The sequence below is a fragment of the Schistocerca americana genome, chromosome 2, assembly GCF_021461395.2.
Source record: "Schistocerca americana isolate TAMUIC-IGC-003095 chromosome 2, iqSchAmer2.1, whole genome shotgun sequence".
Classification (NCBI taxonomy): Eukaryota; Metazoa; Arthropoda; class Insecta; order Orthoptera; family Acrididae; genus Schistocerca; species Schistocerca americana.
In genome coordinates, this window is record NC_060120.1 from 316092070 (window position 1) to 316117419 (window position 25350).

General features: G+C 41.0%; 1 protein-coding gene across 1 annotated transcript in view; it reads right to left on the reverse strand.

The window, feature by feature from the left end:
- The window catches only part of LOC124590535 (mucin-17), a 196566-nt gene that overhangs the window by 98172 nt on the left and 73044 nt on the right, over positions 1 to 25350 (reverse strand). Inside the window, exons 10-12 of the mRNA XM_047131656.1 lie at positions 16611 to 16772; positions 9969 to 10170; positions 8141 to 8337 (exon numbers count right to left, since the gene is read on the reverse strand). Of these exons, the coding sequence (XP_046987612.1) occupies positions 8141 to 8337; positions 9969 to 10170; positions 16611 to 16772 (561 nt within the window). The remainder of the gene's footprint in view (positions 1 to 8140; positions 8338 to 9968; positions 10171 to 16610; positions 16773 to 25350) is intronic.

Consider the following 25350-nt stretch of genomic DNA (forward strand, 5'->3'; position numbering starts at 1 on the left):
CTTAAAGGTAGAAAGGCTGGCTACAGATGGGTGCCTCTTAAACTGTTGCAAAGCTCGACGGCGATCACGGATGGCAATGGCAATGGCCGTACTCCACCACGGGACTTGCCGACGACGAAATTTTCCAGATGAGCGCGGGACAGCAAGGTTAGCAGCGCGAACAATCGCGTCAGACACGTCACGTAGGACGTCATCAATACAACCCGACAAAGAGGGAGAAAACTCGACCTGTGCAGTATATAGAGGCCAATCGGCGCGGTGGAAAGACCAACGAGGTAACCTCTCCATCGGGGAGCGGGAAGGGAGCGCGATAATCAACGGGAAATGGTCACTATCACAAAGGTCGTCGTGTGGCGACCAGTGTAATGAAGGGAGGAGAGAGGGAGAAGAAAGAGAAAGATCAATGGCAGAAAAAGTACCATGACCAGCACTGAAATGAGTAGGGGAGCCATCATTAAGAAGGCACAGGTCGTGGTCTGCAATAAATTGGTCGATAAGAAGACCTCGTCGAGATGGAAAGGCACTGCCCCACAAAGGATGATGAGCATTAAAATCCCCAAGGAGGAGGAAGGGAGGAGGAAGTTGCTGAAGAAGGGTGGTTAAGGCAGCAGGTGTAAGAGTCCTGTCAGGAGGGAGATAAAGATTGCATACTGTGACTGCAGAGTCTAAGTGGACCCTAACAGCAACTGCTTCCAATGTAGTTTGGAGAGGAATCCACGTGCTAGCAATGTCTGTACGGACCAACGTACAAACGCCACCAGAAGCCCGCAAGGGTCCGACCCGATTTCGACAGAAAACACGGAACCCACGGAGGGTCGGTGAGTGAGCATCAGTAAAATGAGATTCCTGGAGAACCACACAAGCTGCTGAGTAGGACGAAAGAAGGGATTTCAATTCCGGAAGATGACGATAGTAGCCATTACAATTCCATTGGAGAACCACAGAACGATGGTTTAAATGAGGGCTGAACACGCTAAATCCAGTCATACCGCCGGGTCCCCACCCGTCACCGACAAGGAGGGGGCGACATCCATAAACGACAGGTCAGAATCCGGTTGTGAAGCCGGGGAAGGGACCTCCGGTGACACCAGAGGCTCTTTGTCCCGGGACTTATGTTTCTTCTTCTTTTCAGGCTGAGATCGAGGAGGGCTGTGTGGCATAATGGAGCCAGCTGCAGCAAGATCAGGAACAGAAAGAGACCGGGCGACCTGGGGGCCGATAGACCGCGGCTCTCGCGGTCGCCGCGCTGCAGCAGACCTTTGACCTGGAAGGTGCCGGGAAGGGGCATCCCGGGAGAGGCGCCCTTGACCGGCAGACGCCGAAGGAGTGAGACACTTCTCCGGCTGGGGAGGGGGAGCGGCGCCCAGAGGAGAAGGTGTGGGAGCCGCAGGGGAGGGGGGAAGGAGAGGGGTCCGGGACGGGGGTAAGGAAGGGGGAGGAAGGGATGAAGATGTAACCAAGGCGTAACTAGATGTCATGGACACAGGGTGCAGTCGTGCATATTTCTTACGGGCCTCTGTGTAGCTTAAACGATCAAGAGACTTATACTCTTGTATCTTTTTTTCTTTCTTATAGACTGGGCAATCTGCTGAACGTGGAGAATGACTACCATGACAATTTACACATACAGGAGGGGGAACACAGGGACTCCCCTCATGGAGTGGACGTCCACAGTCACCACAGAGAGGGTCCTGGGTACAGCGAGAAGACATGTGGCCAAAACGCAAGCACTTAAAACACCGCATAGGAGGTGGGATGTACGGCTTCACATCACAGCGATAGACCATAATCTTAACTTTCTCAGGAAGGGTATCCCCTTCAAAGGCCAGGATAAAGGCACCAGTATCAATACGATTATCTTTAGGACCCTTCTGAACACGCCGAACAAAGTGAACACCCCGCCGTCCGAGATTGTCCCGAAGTTCCTCATCAGTTTGAAGGATGAGGTCTCTGTGAAAAATCACACCTTGTACCATATTTAGAAACTGGTGAGGGGTAATGGACACGGGAATTGTGCCAAGATGGGTACAGGCACGAAGGGCCGCAGATTGGGCAGCCGAAGCAGTTTTTATCAGTAATGAACCCGACCGCATCTTGCTCAGGGAGTCCACTTCGCCGAACTTGTCTTCAATGTGTTCCACAAAGAATAACGGTTTGACACTGGTGAAAGTATCTCCATCAGTCCTGGTGCAAACTAGATAACGGGGGAAAGGTTTTGCCCCTAGACGACGGGCCTGACCCTCCTCCCAGGGGGTTGCCACGGAAGGGAAGGCCGAAGGGGCAAGAGAAGCAGCACTTGAGGAATCAGTACCACGCAGAGAGACGGCCGCTGAAGAGCGGCCAGAGGTTTGGACCCTTATGCGTTTCATCTGCATAGCGTCCGCCCTGATACCACCCACTCCGATCAGGGGCTCTCCTCACGGGCGCCACCCAGCCACAGCAAGGGCCGTCTGGCACGGCGGCCATTGCCGGGAGTTCCGATGCTCCAGGATGACGAGCAACCACTCCAAGGCATGCATGAGGAGGTCACAGCTCAGGTATCAGAAGTGTGATCCCTGTGTGTTCAGGGGGCTCAACCAAAAGGGTACATAGCGACCCCACCACACGGGCTGGCTACCGTGCTGGCTATGCACCCTAGCATCAGACAACGACGTAGAAGAAAAGGTGGAATATACTAGGAGGGCACACGTCGGAGACACTAGGTAAGGTGCTCTTCCCCAAATGGCTCACACTACGGAAGAGAAATTTTGGAATGGAGGTCAAACCCCAGAGGGGGACCGAGGAATGCCAAAAGGAGGAGATGATTACGCAACAAAGCCAGAGTGTAAAACCAACAGAACCAGGAGGATAGCGGGGGCCAACATAAGCAAGGACACCAATAGAGGGAGAGGAGAGGGCGAGGGGAAAGGGGTATGGAGGGGAAAGGAGGGGAAGGGAAAGGAAATGCAGCCCGGGAGAGAAAGAAGGCTGCAATGGCTCGGGGCCCCGTGCTCGCCACGCACGTATCCACGAAAGAGTTGTGGACCCCCTGGGGGGGGGTTATCATTGAGTTCACCAAATTTATTGCATCCCTCTGGCACCTTGATTGCATATTCTTGGGTCTCTCCTGCCAGACAATGTTCCACTAGTCTTATCTTTTTAATTTTGGAGCACCCTCCTGCCAATGACCAGCCAAATTCTTCTATAGATATCACAGGTTGAACATCCCTTTTTGGATCAAGTTCTTTGTCGTACCTAGTATGCTACTGAAGTTAATCTGGTCACCTTTCCTGTTTACTTTATTTTTGAAATTAGTGAATATTCCACTGATCTTGTCTGCATCAGCCTTAATTTGTTTAATTTCACCTATGTTTTTCTTTACTAATTCTAACACATTATTCTCTTGATTCTCTATCCTTTTCTCTACTTCTGTCATTTGATTTTTGTTTCCTTAATCTCTTTCATGATAGCTTCATTCTCTGTAGCCATTTTGGTATTCAGTGTTTCAGTTACTTCAGACCTGGTTCCCATTTCTTCTTGCACTGAATGCTGACTCACATCAACTTTTTTCAACTCTGTCTGAAAGATATTCATGTTTGACTTTATTTTTGTTTTCATTTCTGTTTTGAATGTGGCCATACTGGCATTCACCTCTGATCTGAATACACCCATTTGTGATTGCGAACTATTTATTTTTGTTTTGACATCACCTAATCTCATATTTATGGTTTCTAGTTTTGACCCTCGATATCCTGTATTCAAATCCAACTTGGAATTCACTGATCCTATTGTTGGTAGCAAGTGTTGACACGAAGCTGCCAGTCTTATATCTGCAATGACCAGAATATTGGCAGTCCTTGACTCCCCAATATTATGACTCCAACCACTTTCCATTAGGCAATCTTCCTTCCTCTTTATTTCACTCTGATCTATTTCTAATTTTTCCTTTCCTGCCTTCACTACCTGAGATTCTGGTCAAGGACTCTTGACTAATCAGTTATACAAGTCCTTTCACAGCTGCCATTTGTAATGTTAACAAATGCCTTGTGATTTTTCTACAAACGCACACTACCTAATTCAGTACATTAAAAGTCATTTACACCACTAACATGTCCACTAACCACATCCTTCAGAGTAGAAGTAAGTTTTGGAAACAAGCTTATGGAATACACCCTCCTATACAATGCCCCTGACTTTTTTTGAGTCATCAGTCTTCTGACTGGTCTAATGTGGCCTGCCCCAAACTCCTCTTCTGTATCAACCTCTTCATCTCACACTAGCTCTTGCACCCATTATTTGCCAAATTATCTGCCCAATATTTTGGGAGGACACTACTCACCTGCACAGAAGTCAAACACAATATATACTGACACCATGACGAATAACAATGGATTCAATGCAGTGCCAATTGCAAAAAGAGTAAAATACACAACAAAAATAATTTGAACAAGTTATGTATTATTAAAACTGAAACTGCAGCAAAATTTAATCATTGAAGGCAGATTATTAAAACTGAAACTGCAGCAAAATTTAATCATTGAAGGCAGAGGAACTGAATTTAAAATGTTTAGGGGTCAAATAACAAGACTGCGAAGTTCTGCATTAACATAACCTGAAGTCTTCTTCAATTTGGTTACAACACTGGGTTCTTACTTATGTGATTTGGCACTGTTAGAAGCAGCAGGTAATATCACCAGTCTGTTACCCTGTTAGCCATTGTTATGGGATAAACTCCAGTCTCCAGAGCTGTGATTGTGAACAGGCCCTCGCTTATTCCAGCTGGTGGAGGCTCAAATAGTCTAGCACAGCTGGTCATTAATGTATGGCAAGAAAACACTGCATGGCCCTATCAGTGGATGCCAGCTTGGTGTTGCACTTTTAGCAACCTGACATCTCCTGTGTTCCCCCTTCTGCCAATGTGTGACAATTGTTTCGTGTCCTGTCTTGGCCTGTTGAAATTCTACTGCCTCCCACCACTGTCATTAGATGGTTTAGGAGTGGCTCAAAGATGGAAAGAGCCACAACATTACATCATTACATGATACCACTACATATAGTTGCCCCCCCCCCCCCCAAGGGGTGGCTCAAAGATGGAAAGAGCCACAATATCACATCATTACATGATACCACTACATATAGTTGCCCCCCCCCCTCCCCTGGGGCAGGAAAATCACTGTAGGAAACAAGAGACATTCACAGTCAACGAGTGCAACGACCCAAGCATTGCTTGAACAACATGACATAATCAGCCTCAAAAATTGTCTAGTATGTTCTACATGAACAGTAAACCCATCTGTGCCATCAACAGACGTCATACTTTAAGGCCATGGTAGATTTTATTTCACATTTTGACTTTTCTACTTGCTTGCTATAACATTGTATAGACTTTCTCCGGTTTTTGAGATGAAGGCCTTTTACCAACAAAGTGCACTTCAAAACAGCCTTATTTGAGAATGAAATGAACCTCCATACCACACATTTCCATTAATTTCAGTACACCTTAAGTATCAATGTATGAAGTGTATCATTGACTGTGGTTCGATTGATCCCTTTTCCCAACCTATCAGATTGAAGGTACCTGATTTTCCTGTAAACAGTAGCTGCCCCTCCCCTCCTGATTCTTTAGAGCAGCAATCTCCCATAAATAAAGCAGCTTCTTTGTCATATTACTTTAAAAATTAATTAAATGTTTGAGGTGTATGCAAGAGACAATTTTAAAAAGGTTTCAAATTATTTGTACAGTTTCTTGAAAGTTGCTACATGATCTCATTCTCAAATACTGGATAAATATAGTCTGAGTAATTTGTGCATTATGCTGCTACAAGACATACACATGATTTCCAATCAAGGAGTCCCTGGTTTCAAAATTATGTATCTGGAAAACTAAAGTTAATAGACATGTGCAACAAACTCTACGCTTACTGTGAAACCTGTAAGAATTTTATGAAGTTACACAATAATTTGAAAAGCTGCCAGCAGATGCAGTTGTGATCGCAATATGTATTTCCTACAAATAGTGTGCTGCAGTTCAGAGCAATCAGTTCCACAGTTGAAACATGAAAGGTGATTTTTCTGGTACCAGACTACCACAGATACAAACACAAAACAAAGTGCAGTTTTCAAAACACGATTTAAAGTTCCAAAAACCATTTGCAAGTTCTTTGCCAAATTCCAACAGAGAGGCAGTGTGGCTGATGATCTAATGGGGAATGTTGGGCCCAGGCAAACTGTAGTTCCTCCTAAAAATGTTCATATGGTCTCTGGAATTATTCAGCAAAATCCACAGAAATCTGTCTGAAGAGTTGCATCACAGACTGGTCTGAAGTGTTCCAGCACACTGAAAGCACTGAGACAGAGCTTACACATCCATTCAAAATCCAAAGGCACCAGGCCATACCTGTACAGGTTGTGCAACAGGGAACCAACTTTGTGAACCAGATTCTCATGACAATTGATAATGAAAGATTTGATGCTGGCTGGAGCTGGTTAACAGATGAAGCACACATCCACCTCAAAGGAGTCATGACTAAACAAAACTGGCAATTTTGGGGTTTCCAAATTCCCCATTTGTGTGAAGTGAAACCACTGTATCCTCCCAAAGTTATACATTGGGCTGCAGTGTTCAGCATATGAATTACTGGCCCTTTTCTCATGCAAGAAAAATCATCAGTGAATGTTTCACTGCAGTTTTCAAACAACATTGGAGGATCGCCCAGGCTCCGAGTGGTTCATGCAAGATGAGGCCAGACCACATTGCACCGAAGTGTTTCGCTTTTTGGATGAAAGCTTTGGGAATGGAGACACTGTGTCACATTATTGCAAATTTGCTGGTGTGGGGATGGATTGGTCTCCATACCTGCCAGATTTAACTCTTTGTGACTATTTTTATGGGGCACATTGAAAGACACTGTCTACTGGAACGATCCCATTACAATGGATGAGCTTGAATCGGCGACCTGTGAATTGATGACACATTTCATTATTTCTTTGTACCACCACCATGCTGTGAGTGGTGGACATTGACAATATTGTGATGTGATTGCAAAGACTACTTGCAGTTGACGAGTTTAATTACACACACTAATAGTGTACGAGCCTCTATGGCATATGGTGCCATATGTTAGCAGCTTTTTGAACTATTATGAAAAATCTATATAAAATTCTAACAGCTTTCTAACGAACATTTTATGCTATACTATTTATCAATCTGAGTTTTCGAGATATTTAATTTGGAAATCAGGGTCTCCTTCCCTGGACACTTTGTACATAGTTTCTGACTTCAGTATTCATCTTATAGTATTCACCTTTAACATATGATTATACCTCTAAAGAGTAGAATATGACAAGATTTTAAATTTTTAAAATCAGTCAATAATTAGATGATATCTGAAAAATCAAATTTTTGTTTCCCCTGGAAGCTGTTAGAAGGCAACCTGCAATTTGGATTAGATGACTTTTTCAGCCTTTTAATAATACAGAGACTGGAGTTCTTAAAAGACATGCCACTGATCATTTGCGAAGAAATGTGGTTTGAAATGCAATGGCTTGCCAGCACATTTTGCACATCCCGTACAAAATGAACACAACATTAAGGACTTGTCAAGACAATCTTCAGGTTTGAAATGTTAGCCTTTTTGTAGTGCTGATACATGAGGATACTTGTTTGTGATATCCCCTGTACAGATGGAAGAAGACCTGGTACCACACTGGTACTCAACTGTCTGCAAGTGTGGTACCTGTTTCGTGTACAGCCAATCCATCTCTTCCTCACACCTGCAGCATATCTTAGTGTACAAGTGGCTTTGTGTAGTCCTCAAATAACAATATAATGGTGTATTCATGGTATTACCTGCCTCCTCAATTATAAAGGTTGTGTTCTTAAATTATATTTTTCTATTCCAGGTTTCCATGAGCCTGACCCAACGGTATCCTGACACTATCTTCTTCAACAGTAATTTACAACACTGCTGCAGCAAATAATTTCCACCTTATTGTTCCATACACTCTTAAGATTTAAATTTTCTCCTTCTGTTTCATTATTGCATGATCTTTCTTCAATCTCCCATGCCTGCCAGCCACAATATATATCTAAAAAAAAATCTTGTCAGTGGTAGCAATGCATCTCAAAAGAAAAGAAATGATCTCCACACATGTAACATACCTGATCCAGGTTGGGTCCAAGTGTAGTCATCACAGTTCTCTTCAAGGATTGCCGGCTCATCTGGTGTGAGAGAGTGGCCAGTCCCATAGCGTGCACCAGTGGGACAGCCCTGATCTCCATCTCCACCCCATCCATCACCCTCATCAATGGACAGCGATGATCCAGCAGAATCAGTTGAACAAGCACCAGAATTTGGACTGCAAAACAATATTTAATACACCCTAAAATTTAGTACATACTTGTTAAACTGCTGTCTTAAAAAGAGCAGATGATGCTGATCCATGATTTATCCAAAATCAAATTAAATCTTAAGTCTATCATGAATTTTTGTATGGCAATTCCTCCCAAGATGATGTAATATACAAGAGTCTTTATTTTAGATTTCAGAAATCTCACTTTTTATGACTGTTTGAGAGAGTGTCTGGTAGCATTTACCTTACCTGAGTTGGTATAATGAGACGATAGGCATTTGTGAATAGAGTTTTGTCTACAGGCATATGTATGCTGCTACCACATAGTGTGATTCAATTCATATGATATCCATGCAAAATTTTCTATGGCTGCAAATCCATGTATCAAAATAATGTATTGTGAAAACAAAACCTTTCCCGGTATATACATTGAATATTTTGTGGGAATGTGGCCAGATAGAATTGTCCTAATAAGTGAATACTTTGATAGGTAACCTTTTCTACAGACACTTAACGTAACACAACCTGCTTGAGGTTTACAATTTACCTCCAACTAGTATGTGTGTGTGTGTGTGTGTGTGTGTGTGTGTGTGTGTGTGTTCATGCACATGCGTGTGTGGGTGTGGGTGGGCACATGCATGCACGCATGTGCCACTTACCAGTTCAATCTTGACAGATTCTCTTAGAATGGAGGTGACAATGTTTGTGATGTAGCACAGGAACATATTAAAACTTTTGTGGGACCAACAGCATTAACACTAGCAACATACATCTGCATCTACACTCCGCAAGCCACCTTATGGTGTGTGATGCAGGGTACTTTGTGTGCCATTATAACTTCCCTGCTTTCCTGCTCCACTAACAAATGGTGCATGTGATGAACTACAGTCAGTCAGCCTCCACGTGAGCTCGGATCTTTCTTATTTCACCTTCATGATCTTTTCGAGAGATATATGCACGATGATGCAATATATTAGTTAACTATTCTAGGACTGTACATATTAGGAATTTTGGCAGTATATCACTCTGCAGTGTGTAATGCATCTCTTGTGGTGCCTGCCACTAGAGCTGGACTAAGATCACTGCAATATTTTGATGCTTACTAAACATACCTGTATTTGTGTTTTTCTGCTCAACTACACAACAAAGCAAATGACATCACCTTAGTGAATATGAGAAACTGCTTAATAACATACAGGAGTTTGGCAAAAATAATGTGAACATCCTGTTAATGACACATTTTAACTGATGTTTATCTTCATACACCTCCATAATTCACTGACACATTCATTTTCCTGGTGTTGGTCTACTGTTTTATTTGACCTGAAATTACTTCAAAAGTAAACTGTTGGTGCCTATTTAGTCTGGGCATTCACAGCAATGGTTATGCAGTATCTACAAGAGTTCATATGAAAAGTTTTATGGTAAACACAATGGTGGAAAAAAAGTAAAACTCACTGTGAGGCAATAGGGTATTAATGATGACTGTGAGGTAAAATGGTATTAAAGACACTGGTTGTTTCTAATAAGACCACTGCCACAAAAGTTACTGTTGAAATAATATGTGTCTACACAAGAAGTCACTAGAAACACACTGTATCAACTAATAATGGTATTAAAACTGCAATGAAGTTTACCTCACAGGACTAGATCCAACAGGAGGAGAATGGGATATACCACGGCCATAAACAGAAGTGGGACGGTGACCATGGCCAGGCACCAGATGACCACCTCTGGAGGCTCCCAGAATTCCAGGCAGTGGTTGAGGGTGACCTTCACTGGTTGTACGGGCCCTCGAAGGCAAGCTGTCACACCTTTCACGTCCCTGACCAGTTGAACCTATGACAAAATGTACAAATGAATATTAGTTGCTTGCCTTCTATGTCTTTTCTAATGTAAGCCAGTTTGTTCTCACAAAATCATTTTTAGCTGCAACAGAACTAAACCATAAGATATAGAGGACAAATGTAGTGCAATTCTTCTACAAGCATTCTACATTTATCTAGTACATCTAAAATGAAATTAAACTAATTGGTGGAAGATACACCACATGATGTGCAAGAGATGTAGTGCTTAACTGATATACATAGAATAGCTTTAATAAATGCTATTTTCGCAATGAATGAACAATAAATTCTTCAGTGCTTTGTGCTGGTTTCGTGCAATTCACTGATGTCATGTTAAACTGCGATGTAATTGAAATATGGTGGTTCTCTGAAGCACCCATCCTGACTGCTAAAATCTTTTGCCATTTCTAGTACTGATCACATTATGCAATGTAATCATTTACCCTGTGATGCAAAGAGGTGTCAACTGTATGGTCGCTCTCCCACGGACCCATCAAGTAATATCTTCAGGAGGCAATTAACAAGGCAAAATAAGTGTGTGGAGTACGCCAGAATGTAATGGCAAGCAAGGAAGAACTGCATACTATGATTCACTGAGGAACATTTGATCTATGTGGTACTTGGCTGTTACTCTTGTGCAACACTGCAATTACATGAAAAATCAATATTGGATGATAATTATCATTACAAAGACTGAATAATGTAGGTAGCCCAGATTCTGTTTCAAAAAACATCTCTATTCATAAAAAAGACATTGCCACTCATATACCTCTTATTTCGTAAGGAAGGCAATATGCATCTTTTTTATGCACACAAACAGATTCATACAAAGTTTTGCTTCAACTTTCAGTTATGCTGAGAACCAATCTACATCTACATAGATACACTGCAAGTCACTGTACGGTTTGTGGTGGAGGGTACGCTGTACCACTACTTGTCATTTCCCTTCCTGTTCCATTCGCAAACAGATCAACTGTCTGTACACCTCCATATGAAACCTATTTTCTCGTATCTCATCTTCGTGGTCTTTATGTGCGATGTATGTTGGTGACAGTAGAATAATTGAGCAGTCAGCTTCAAATGCCAGTTCTCTAAATTTTCTCAATAGTGCTTCTCGAAAAGAACGTTGCCTTCCCTCCAGGGATTCCCATTTGAGTTCCCAAAGCATCTCCGTAACACTTACATGTTGTTCGATTCTGCCGATAACAAATCTAGCAGCCTGCCTCTGAATTGTTTTGATATCTTTCTTCAATCTGACCTGGTGCAGATCCTAAACAATTGAGCAGTATTTAAGAATAGGTTGTACCAGCGTCCTACATGCGGTCTCCTTTACAGGTGAACCACTCTTTCCTAAAATTCTCTCAATAAACCAAAGTTTACCATTCGCTTTCCTTACCACAGTTCTCACATATTCGTTCCACCTCATATTGCTTTGTAATGTTATGCCCAGATATTTCAATGACTTGATTATGTCCAGCAGGACACTAGTAACACTGTATCTGAACATTACAGTTTGTTCTTCCTACTCATCTGCATTGACTTACATTTTTCCACATTTAGGGCTACATGCCATTCATCACACCAACTGGAAATTTTATCAAGTCACTCAACTTTGATACCTTACCGTACACCACAGCACCATCAGCAAACATCTGCAGACTGCTGCCCACTCTACCCGCCAAATCATTTATTTATATAGAGACCAAGAGCTGTCCTACCACACTTTCCTGGGGCACTCCAGGGTTCTATTATTTAAGAAGTCTTCGAGCCACTCCCATATCTGTGAATTTATCCCATATGCTCGTACCTTCATCAACAGCCTGCAATGTGTCACCGTGTCGAATGCTTTCCAGAAATCAAGAAATGTGGACTCTACCTGTTGCCCTTCATCCATAGTCCCCAGTATTTCATGTGAGAAAAGGGCAAGCAGAGTTTTGCACGAGCAATACTTTCTAAAACATTGCTGATTCGTGCACATAAGCTTTTAGACTCAAGAAAGTTTATTATAATCGAAATAAGAATATTTTCCAAGAATTCTGCAGTAAACCAATTGGATTAAACACTCATAAAGTAAATTAATGGAACCAACTAAGAGGCAACAACAAGAAATATCAGTCCAAATCAATCAGAAATGCTTAACTTTCAATGTAATGTTGTGATAAATGAAAAATTTAAGCCAAACAGGGATTCGCAGCCAGATCTCGTGTTTATCACTAGCAGTCAACTTAATTGTTAATCTATGACAGCATGACTCCAGATCCAGCTCATATTTTCAGTCGCTGTTGTTTCCTACAATTACTTCAAACACAAGTTCTGAGTGAATTACACAGTGACAATGTTATATTAAATGAAGTAATTTCAATTCCAGTTTGGCCAGTTTTTTTGAAAGCTTAATTGAAATGCAAATGACACCTGAATTCAAAAATACTCTTTACATAAAGCAGACAGATCTAGTTTGACCATTGAATATGCAACAAACAATTTTCGAGTTCAGTTCTAATTAACTGAAAGCCAGAAATTCTTATAGGAAAGAGGTGGCAGTGGGTTAAAACTCTATCTCAGTCCAACTGGAAAAATAACATCATGGTTAAATGTCCCGCAGATGACAAAGTCATTTAAGGTCATGCTGAATTGGAAGAGCACTGTCAGTGAAGGACAAGGAAATAGGCTTGAGTCCCTGTCTAACATAGAATATTCAAATTCTGTGGAATTTATTACAGCTTTTCATGTGTCATAATGGATCTTCACTTATTATGCCTGGCTTTCCTTGACTGGTGATGTGATTTGGGAGAAGAAGACCATTGACAGCATATTTATCCTAGTGTATGATTTTCTCCTAGTGTATGATTTGCTAACTGAAAATAAGCATACTTAGTTTGATAGTTACTCAGCTAAGCATAGTAAACATACAATTTAATAAATTATGTGACACAAACACTGTCCATTACTTACCTTCATGCACCAAAATATTTAGTACTGCTAATAGAAACATATGAAAGTGAAAATTATACATTCCCACGTTTTGGAACTAACACTAATATATGTAAGAGATAGGTCCACCTCATCCTTGGGACTAAGTGACATGATCTTTCTTTTTAACGTTTCCAAACTTATGCCCCCTCTCCTCTGCCAGCTAAGAAGCTATTAGTTTCAGAAGCTAGTGCGTGTATCACTTTTATATGTGTCTATTGGCAGTACTGATATTTCTCTTGAATCTCATTTCTCTTGTCATCTCATTATTTATTAGTTTTCTTGACTGAATTTTCCTTTGATACAGTAACACAACTTGTCATTAACAATTAAAGAGAATAACATCAAATGTTACTGTACACAGGCAGACTGGAAAATTTATGTCTCACTCATTTAAAGACTGCAGTAAGAGAGTTCCACAGCAGCACAGCACAGCTGGCACCAGGAAGAAAGGAAAGAAATAAGGCAACCTATATGTGTTAAGTTCTCTCACAGTGGCAACAAATAAATACTGCATATAAAACTATAGCGCAGCCCCCCCCCCCCCCCCCCTCCGCTACCCCTCCCCTGTCCTGTTGTAAAGCCAGATGAATAAAATGTCAAAACCTCTTCTCATACGCTTTCTTTCAATACACTTACACTGCAAATATTAGAAAATGCCGAAACCCTTTGGCACAGCTTTGGAAAATAGTGCGTCACTCAACCGTTCAATGAGGAATTCTATCTGACAAATAATACATTTAATAAGCGGAAATGCTAGTTCAACTCAAAATACATCACCAACTAGGAGAAAAAAGTTTTCTGAGATATATGAGCAGATACTTCTTAGATATAATTTACATTATAAAAAGTAAGCTACATGACATTACAAACTATTGAAAATTCTGATCCCTAAGCAAAATATACCATTGTCTACTGATATACATAGTTACAGATGCAAACCAAATTGTAACAGCAATGAAAATCTTACACATTAACACTTACTAGGAACCTGAAGTACGCCACAAGTACAAAGTTCTTATATTAATCTATCAGATTTATACTTACCTATAGCTAGTTTAAAGGATAAATTTCTTGTAACAATTAATATAATACATTATCAGTAGTCAATTAGTTTCACACTAACCTGTGTACATATGCTGTAGCTATGGCCTGAAATATCATTGCGGAAAGTTTACAAGCAATTGCTTTTGCATCTCTGCTGCTACTACTATCCATCAGATATTAAGGACAATCCCTGTCTCTTCCATATTCACAAAGCATGTTTGCATGTCAGTTCCTCAGGGTCACATTAAACCTTTACAATTCACATGTGAGCCATCTTGACTATTGCTGTATATTCACTTCAATCTAGGATGACAGCATGCCCAAGAGCATGAAAATTAATTTTGCACACAACTCTAAACAGTAGTAATATATTTTGTCATTCTGTAATTAAGTACGTCAAAGAATATCAAATAAGTGGATTATATGCAGCGCTTTGACTCACATCTCTGTTTATTTTTTATTTAAGCACTGATCTCCAAAACTAAGAATGGAAATGTGTGCTCAAATGTAAACCAACTGAAGATGGGCACAAGTTCAAAACCCATTGTATGTTAAATATAACCATCTTCTTCTGTGAGTGGTAGCTGTTATTATTCTACACCCAATAAATGAACAGTGGAAAATCCAGGATGGAATGTAACAATATTATGAAAAGAAAAGTTGCCACTCACCATATACCAGAGATGCTGAGTTGCAGACAGGCACAGCAAAAAGATTGTCACAAATAAAGCTTTCAGCCATTAAGGCCTTCGTCAACAATAGACGATGATGACGACACACACACACACACACACACACACACATATACACACGCACCCAACTGCAGTCTCAGGCAACTGAAACCAGTTGTGTGAGCGAGTTGCATTGGCGCGCGCGTGCGTTCGTGTGTGTGTGTGTGTGTGTGTGTGTGTGTGTGTGTGTTGCCTATTGCTGACATAACCCTTAATGGTCAAAAGTATTGTCACAGTCTTTTTGTTGTGGCTATCTGCATCTCAGCTTGTCCGCTATATGGTGAGTAGCAACTTTCCTTTTCATAATATTGTTATAAAGGAACCGTCACGGAGTTCAACTGCATCCATTATGGATAAAACACTAAAATTTTGAAGAATGAACCTACTGATACTGCTGCCCAAGACAGGAATGTGAGGTACTGAATTCAAGCCTGAGGGCAAAGAGTAAAGCAGGCATTACTATTTTCAGCATCAAGTACTGTGAGTGAACGGAACAGCTAAGCTAGTTTCCAAACACAATACACAAAACACATTCCAACAACATCTGCATTGTTTTGCAGGTATTTTCAAGAGCAATACAGATTCAAACCAGCCTTCAGGTTAGAGACAACACACAATGAGCTGACTGTACAGCCAGTTTTAAATTTGATGGTCGAGTGGGTCACATGACAAAAAATCCAACTTTTTGCAGGTTTAACCCTGGCTGACCTTAGGATATTTTATGGCATAAATAACTTCTTTCATCTTCGGTATAACTTTGTCTGTGTGAAAAATGTTGAGTTGCACCATGGTTCAAATTTTATATTAAACTGTGGATTTCCTCGTAACAAGCTTCACGTATCAGTTCACAGGTCAGAGGAATGTAATGACATATACCACCACCTTCAACAGGGCCATAACACTTGTGTTTAAATGAACCTCTAATCTGAGAGCAGCTTCTTTTGCTCCACCCATACAAACATTTATACATGAGTATGGATCAAATACAAATGAGCTTTTCTGAATTGGCCCATTGGACATCTGATGTGCTTGAGCTGAGAGAGAGAGAGAGAGAGAGAGAGAGAGAGAGAGAGAGAGAGAGAGAGAGTCACAGAAAAAGGCAAAGTAGCTAGAAATTTATTCGCCAGAATCAACCTTTCATTGTGCAACCAAGTGCACTGTTTTGAAATTTTCTATCATTAAAACAGTGTACTGTTCAAGAACTCCAACCCTGGAACCTTGCATTGTCTTTAATTGTCAACACAATTAATGACAGAGCTACCTAGGAAAGATTCATGACCCATTCTCACAGCTTCACTTCTGCCAGTATCTCTTTCCTATCTTCTAAACTTTACAGAAGTTCTCCTGCACGTCTTTCTGCCTTCCCAAGACAAAGGACTGTGTGAAGTACTGGCTTAGCCACAGTATTAACTTTTGTACAGGGAACACAATGTTATGCCTGACAAATTTTAATTATTGTTATAATTCTATGCTGCCTCCTCCAACCAATTATGACTCACCTAACTGCTGTTGTCCTCCTTGTTCTCACTTCTTAATTGCAGTGGCAATCAATAGCCTCATAATGAAAGAAGATAGTGCACTGACAAATATTTGGAGCAAAGTAAAAGAGAAAACCATAGACACCTTTCATAAGTGTCTTTAAATTTTTCCCGAGGAGCTTGCAGCAAATGATATTAATACGTACCGATTCTTGGGGCTGTGATGCCTGCCCCCGATCGCCGACCACCTCTGGGGGTGGGGGTGGGGGCAGGGGCAGAGGGTGCAGGGCTCACACCAGTGTCGTCACTCAGTGGAAATGAGTATGTGCGCTGATGGTTCACAGGCGTCGCAGGACTTACACACATTGCTGCAACACACTTCCTCTCAGGTTTGGTTTGCTACTCCACCACCAAGAACTCACCATAACAACCAGCTGGACTGGTGGACTAAGTTAATGGAGGTTGAAGGGAGATGGAAGAAAGTACACAATTATCCAAAGGAAGTGCAACTGTCCTTCTAATAGATGCACGTCACTTGCAAATAGTAAGGAAGTACGTTATGTCAACTATGATGATAAAAAGAGAATCTCATCAATAAGAAATGTCTCACTTTCAAAAGCACAAGTACATTAATTATTTTCCTTGTTGTTATTGTTTGTTTTTTAATTCTGCACAAATAAAGAGTTAACACTAAACTGAATAGCAGTAAATATGTTAACACTTACACGGCACCTAAGGTCATTCTGACACATTTCAAATACATGGTCCAGTAGAACTGTAACACAGATCATCATCATCATCATCATCATCATCATGTTATTTATGAATGACTTTTTAACTATTATTTTTATTTTTCAGTACAGACTATTTCCACTGCAAAGTATGGCTGCAGATGATGCTCATTAATTTGTCTGTAAATTGAGTATTTTTGTATTTATGCTGCGTGAAACTGAATGGATTAAAGTGCCTTCAACACAAAAGACATGACAAAAATCCACACTGAGCGAGGTGGCGCAGTGGTTAGACACTGGACTCGCATTCGGGAGGACGATGGTTCAATCCCGCGTCCAGCCATCCTGATTTAGGTTTTCCGTGATTTCCCTAAATCGCTCCAGGCAAATGCCGGGATGGTTCCTTTCAAAGGGCACGGCCGACTTCCTTCCCTGTCCTTCCCTAATCCGATGAGACCGATGACCTCGCTGTCTGGTCTCCTTCCCCACCACAACCAACCAACCACCCAAAAATCCACAGGAATTAAGTTGTGTTATAAGTCATGACAGCAAACCCAACTGCATAGACTAAGAAGTCATGCTGGTAAAACAAATAAAAGTAATAAGAGAGTACACACATTATGAGTTTTATCTTTATTGTCACCAAATGTATATCCCCTATATTGTGCTGTCATTGTGCACTTAAAATTATTTATTGTGGTTACATTTGTACACTACTGGCCATTAAAATTGCTACACCAAGAAGAAATGCAGATGATACACGGTTATTCATTGGACAAATATATTATACTAGAACTGACTTGTGATTACAAATGGCTCTGAGCACTATGGGAGACATGTGATCACATTTTCACGCAATTTGGGTACGTAGATCCTGAGAAATCAGTACCCAGAACAACAACCTCTGGCCATAATAACGGCCTTGATACGCCTGGGCATTAACTCAAACAGAGCTTGGATGGTGTGTACAGGTACAGCTGCCATGCAGCTTCAACACGATACCACAGTTCATCAAGAGTAGTGACTGGCGTATTGTGACGAGTCAGTTGCTCGGCCACCACTGACCAGACGTTTCAGTTGGTGAGATATCTGGAGAATGTGCTGGCAGCAGTCGAACATTTTCTGTATCCAGAAAGGCCCGTACAGGACCTGCCACATGCGGTCGTGCATCATCCTGCTGAAACGTATGGTTTCGCAGGGATCGAGTGAAGGGTAGAGCCACGGGTCGTAACACATCTGAAATGTAACGTCCACTGTTCAAAGTGCCATCAATGCGAACAACAGGTGACCAAGACTTGTAACCAATGGCACCCCATACCATCACGCCGGGTGATACGCCAGTATGGGACGAATACATGCTTCCAATGTGCATTCACTGCGATGTCGCCAAACATGGATGCAACCATCATGATGCAGTAAACAGAACCTAGATCCATCCGAAAAAATGACATTTTGCCATTCGTGCACCCAGGTTCGTCATTGAGTACACCATCGCAGGCGCTCCTGTCAGTGATGCAGCGTCAAGGGTAACCACAGCCATGGTGTCCGAGCTGATAGTCCATGCTGCTGCAAACGTCGTCGAACTGTTTGTGCAGATGGTTGTTGTCTTACAAACGTACCCATCTGTTGACTCAGGGATCGAGACGTGGCAGCACGATCCGTTACAGCCATGCGGATAAGATGTCTGTCATCTCAACTGCTAGTGATACGAGGCTGTTGGGATCCAGCACGGCGTTCCGTATTACCCTCCTGAACCCACCGCTTCCATATTCTGCTAACAGTCATTGGATCTCGACCAATGCGAGCAGCAATATTGCGATACGATAAACCGCAATCGCAATAGGCTACAATCCGGCCTTTATCAAAGTCAGAAACGTGATGGTATGTATTTCTCCTCCTTACATGAGGCATCACAACAACATTTCACCAGGCAATGCTGGTCAACTGCTGTTTGTGTATGGGAAATCAATTGGAAACTTTCCTCATGTCAGCATGTTGTAGATATCGCCACCGGCGCCAACCTTGTGTGAATGTTCTGAAAAGCTAATCATTTGCATATCACAGCATCTTCTTCCTGTCGGTTAAATTTCGCATCTGTAGTACGTCATCATCGTGGTGTAGCAATTTTAATGGTCAGTAGTGTATTAAACATTGTTGAGTTAGAAACTAGGCCTACAGTAGTATAAATCTGCCCTATTAGGAGTTCAGATAATGTGCCTTATGGCAGCATATACGAAAAATTGGGGCTCTGCAGTTAGTGCTACAAAGAGAGAAAGTTTCAGTTATCACAAAACCTTAATGTTTGTGAATATATTATTGGTTTCAGATTCAATCTGTGGACTGCTGAATAACTTTTTTCTGGCAATAGTTTGGTGACTGAAACAACATAAGTTGCACCGTGGTTCACAACCCTATTAAACTGTTTGTCATCTAAAACAGGCTGGGCGAGACACTACTGTGCTGCTTGTCGAGTATCTTCCGTACTGTGTCAATGTTATGTTGCTGCCCTCTATTTTCAAGCAGCTGACTGCTACACAAGCAGTACAGTCCCATTTATTGCCATTATCAATGTGTTCCAATTCTGTTACTATATGCATTGTTGTTTCAAGTCTGGTTGGCAAATCTGTATAATGTGACAGTTCTGCATCCGTAGTGGGCTTTATGAACCAATTGTTTTTTCATTTTGAAGTTTGAACAATCTACACTACATCCATTTATTGTTACCATTTATCTTAAATCAGTTTTCACTGTGGTATGAACTTATGAGATGGTAGTGTTCATACCACTAGGTAGCTCCTTTATTTAAGCATGCTTTTCACCCATAAAGAAAACTGTATAATGACAAAATTAACAATTATTGGTTTCCCATTCCATCAATTACTGTTTTCAATACGACTGAGAAATTTAGTAGACAGTTGATGACTCAGGTGGATGACATACAGGTCATCTTACCATTAAGTGAAGTTATTGTGAAAATATTTACCACCGTAAGGGGTGCTACTCACATAACATAAGCAGATGTGTGTGCCAGTACACATTTAATGCTAAGCAAAAAACCTTCTAAACCCTGTACAGTGTGTTAACTGTAAGACGGCAGAATTGTGAGGGGAGTGCAGGGAGAGGAGGAAGCAAGCATTGGCTGGCGAGGGGAGAGGAGCCATTGGAGGAGGGTGGGGGGGGGGGGGGGGGACAAGGCACGCCTACCAGTTGCAGTGATGGCACTACAAATTGCGCGTCATGCTTACACGAAAGCAGAAAGAAGTAAACCTCGCTTTAAATGTTGTTTGTAAACGAAACTGAAGCGTCATGTACATTAGAATCTATATATATAAAAATGAATGTATGTATGTTTGTCTACTATGCGCTCACAAACCATTCATCCGATTGCAATGAAACTTTGGTGATTGTTCTCCGAATGTCCGAAAAGAGAAATGGACAATGTTTCAACAGTTAGGTCACTGTAGCATGTGTAGCTCAATTGATTAGGTAAAGGCTTGTCATGCAGCGGACTAGAGTTCGATTCCCACTGCTCACAATTTTTTTCCCCCATTTTATTTCATTCCCCACAATGTTAAACTATTAATTATAAAATTTAAATATACTTAAACAAGTCATATAGTATAACATAACTGTCAATCTCTCTATATAAAAATCAATGTATGTATGTCTGTCCTCTGTGCGTTCCCAAACCATTCATCCGATTGCGATGAAATTTTGGTGATTTGTTCTCCGTACGCCCACAAAGGTTCCTAGCCGGGGGAGGGGGGGGGGGGGGGGGGGGGCAAAAAAAAAAAAAAAAAAAGACACATTCTTGAGGAGATATGATGTCATAAACAATTAGATGCCACCGCGGGAAAATACCCAGATTTATGCATCCACCATTAGAGAATGAGAGCACTTAGCGACTAGCAACAAACGTTACATACAATTTCAAACCTTTACGAAAAATTTTCTCGCTGACACTCCCCACAAAATAATGAAAGGAAAAAAGGTTGTCGCTTACTACATTTTCTCAGTACATACCGTAAATCTGCCACAGTAGGCATGATGTTTTAATGAATTATTTCGTTACTATTAACTCTAATCGCAACATATTTCACATACAGGATCCGCATATATCAGTAAATGCGCCAGCAAATTTATGTCTCTATACGACATATAATTCAGGAGATATGACGTGGTAAACATCGAGATGCGTGAAAAAGTGCCACGTCAGGCATGACGTTTTGTTCTATTATTTCTTCACTACTAACACTATTCGCAACACGTTTCGCAAACGTGTTGAAAAAGTATATAAAACCATGGGCGTATTCCTAAAAAATGTTGTGCCAAAATTTTAAATCAATCGGTCAACAACTTTCTGAGATTTCTTCTGTTGCAAAGCACGGGCGTACAGCTAGTGTTTAATAAATATCTTAACTGCAGCAATGAAGTACGCTTATCGCAAAGAATGGAAACAGTCTGAAACAGAAATAAAATTTACAACGCAATGAATGGCACATTGTTTTTCGTATTTATTCGATATGTCATACTTTCGTAAAACCATTTAAAGCCATGTGGTCCACCGCTTTCACTGTCACTATGTTCCGTTTCTGTGTTTGATTAAAATAGAACAGAAATACAATTTACAACAAACTAATAGGAGATTGTTTTTGTTATTTATTCAAGCCGTGATCTTTTGTAAAAACATTTCCCGCCATGTGATCAATCGCTTTCACTGTCACTGTCTTCCGTTTGTGTGTCTGAGTCTTCCTCACTTACATCTGATGTGGCTGTGTTAATGATAATTTCGTCCACAGCAATTTTGACGACACCATCACGTTCCCAATATTCTTCTTCTGTTTCTTAAACTTTCTTGCAATATCCTTTCCAATCATTGGCACTAACCGACTGGAAAGCTGCGTCCACAAGATTCAGCATGTTTGTGGCAGCCAAGTCCCCTAATATGTTGTGCTCCCTAACATGCCTTTTTATCTTTGCCCATGCTGATTCTATTGCATTTAAGTCGCAGTTGTAAGGTGGCGAGCGAACGACCTGGTGGCCTTTGCTTTCAGCCAACAGGTTTACAGCAAAAGAGTTCTCAGCTGGCTTATTCGCTCGTACTTTTGCATACAGCTCAGCCTTCCTCATCACGGGATATTTCTGCGTTGCAGCCACTCCAGCATTTGCACTTTTGTGCCAAACTTCGTTGGAGTTCTCTCTGTTTGCCTGTTATTGTAAGGAGCGTTATCCATAACTATTACTGAATTAGGCGGGAGATTTGGCAGTACCTTCTCTCCGCACCACTTCTCAAAGTTTGCCGAATTCACCTGACCATGATAATCGCCCTTTGTCGACTTTGCCCAGAACATAAGTTGGCCTTCCTTGACGAACCCATTCTTGGATCCGACACTTGCAACTATCAGTGTTCTCGATGAGCTCCCGCATGCAGTGACACCAACGACACTCTCTTCACGTAAGTCACCCTTCCTCTGCCAACATTTATTAAATGTTAAGTTATTATCGATCCACGATTCATCGAGATAAAATATTTCTCTGCCTGCTTCCCTGAAGTTCTTCATATCAACAATGAAACGAGATCGCCAGTGCACAATGTCTGGATGTTCTAACAACACATTCCTCTTGTTTTCCACCTTACGCCATATGAATCCCATAGACAAAAGTACTTTTCTCAGCGAGACAATACTCCACTTCCAGCCTATTTTGTAGTGCAAAACTGGAAGCAGTGTTCGCAGGCTCGGCACAATCTTCTGCACTGAATAAAATTCCGCTATCGTGTCGCAAATGACACGCTGGTTGAAATCATCGATCATTACTTCGATTTCTCCACTTCTTTTCCTAAGTTAAAAGAGAGAGAAATATTTATAAGAAAATGCCTTCTGCACTGCATGTATTTTTTTTAAATTTGGAAATGTACTGTAATATGAATGTGTTTCGAAATAATACAGTAACCAGTGGTGCTTCCATACAAAGCAATACGGTAGCAAGGAAAAATGAAATATAAGGTAATTCAGACGAAATAGGGGGCTCCTTCAAAGTGATCACGAACAAAATATCTGAAATGGAAACTCACCTTTTCTTGCCAGGCGTTTGTGGTGATGCGCCAGGATGATTCTTGGAAAACTGTTTGAATCTTCCAATGCTAAGCATGCTTTGTCCTGTGTATGTAGCAACTCTCACTGCTGATTTGTAATTGGGGTGAAGCAATTTTTTCTGCTCCCTTTCCCTTTCACAGCATTCAATCACACACAATACAATTTTGCGAGCATCGCTACGTAATACTGGTTTCCTTCTAGCCGTAGGCCTACCGGTAGGGGTTGTTGGCGACTCCCGAGATGGGCCAGCAACTGCCTCTTCACTCATTTTGATAATGTTCAGCACAACTGCACAATAAAAAGACGCAGAACAGTACAGCTCAAAACAATAACGAAGCAGACGATAATGGCTACCTTGTACAACACAGTCAGCTACGTAATGTTGGCAGCAGTCGAAACTGCGTGCCTACCGAAGCCTCCCGACGTTTACCGACTTCTACCAATTCAGGACTAGGGAGAGGTCTGCCATCTAGAAGATTACACACTGTAAGCAGTTTAGAGTGGATTTCAAAAAATTCTCACAGCTTAACTAAAATTTTATAATTTTCGCAAGCTTCCTGTCAGGCAGTCTCTTGGTATGTGAGCATGCCATGTGACATAAAGGTCAGTCAAAAAATAATACTCTGTCAATTGCAGGTCAGTAATGGTAAGTTCTGGGAAAATGAAACTGTATAAGTATTGGTTCTTTGGCACCTAACCTCCTCCCTTCCTTTCTGGCACCCTTTCTCCAGTCCCTGCCAGGACGGGACTTCTCCAATTTCACGGAGAACCAACCATATCCATATATAGGTCATTATTAAAAAATGTCAATTTCTGTCGTGGAAACAGGGATGGTTTACTGAGCATTGAATCAAGTGCCTCATATATTGGGTGACACAACCACAGCCTCAAACAACAGATTTTCATTTCCCTTGTGTTTACCATTGCTGGATTACAGTGGATTATACACTGCTTTTTGACTGATCTTCATAATTGCTTAGTGTTTTAATGCAGTACTAGGAATACCGGTTATGTGGTAGTGTTACAAAATACATTAATAATTTGTAATTGTATGTGGCTTTTCAATGTTTTTACCATCTAATGTATAAGACACGGATAACAGGTGATGTCGAAACTCAAATGTACCTCGGCAAGAAAATGGTGGTCACCACTTTCCTAATGAAATCTGTGTTGTTTCAATTTCAAACAGCGGCATAACTCATTTCTAAGTTTTGTAATCTTTTTCTACTGATCCTCCAAGTGACTGACAGCAAATGTTACAATTATGAAGACACGTCATTAACCAAGGACATATAAATTAAAACATGTAACTATGAACTTGGTTGTAAAAACAGTAACACCCAGAACTGTTGCTGTTTACAGCGTATTCTTCCATTATGAAGTGTACAGGAATTTGGATGAAATGTTGGATCTTGTAGGAAAATGGAAACCACCAGCCCAGTCCAGTTATAAGCTGACAGTATTAAGCATAAAGCTGGCACCTCAAGTTGCAAGCACATACATAATTAAAAACATATAACAATGTAATTCCACTGACAACTGCACTGCATAATTTTTACAATGTTGCATAAAATTACTCTAGAAGAGGAGGCACTAGGATGAAAAATGAGAACTGGCAGAGACCAACTAAAGGGATCATCCCATCAAACTGGAGGATATCCACACCATGATTTGAACACACCTCTTTTAAGGTGGCAAGATTCACATTTCATACTAGACCACATCATTTCCATAAGGAGCATATTAAGTCAATTGTGTCACAATTTATTCTTTGCATTAATAGAAAGCCAAATTTCATAGTTGTGACTACTTTTATTTGAAATACTTCTTCATGAATTTTTTCCCTTTTTATTGGGTTGATTTTATCTAAAATTAACACACAGTTTACAAGCCAGTTGATAATTTTTTTTCTCTTGAGGGACATGTAATTTTAATTAATTATCTTTCCAAACTTATTATATGTCTAAATAGGAATAATATGAATAAAGCCGACACACACAAAATTTTAAAAACACAATAAAGTTGGAACTTAGGGTAAGGATAGGGTACGTACATAGGTGTCAAGGAGAAAGAAAAGTCACTCCAAACATTTGGTTAGAGGAAAGTCAAATAAAGGACAC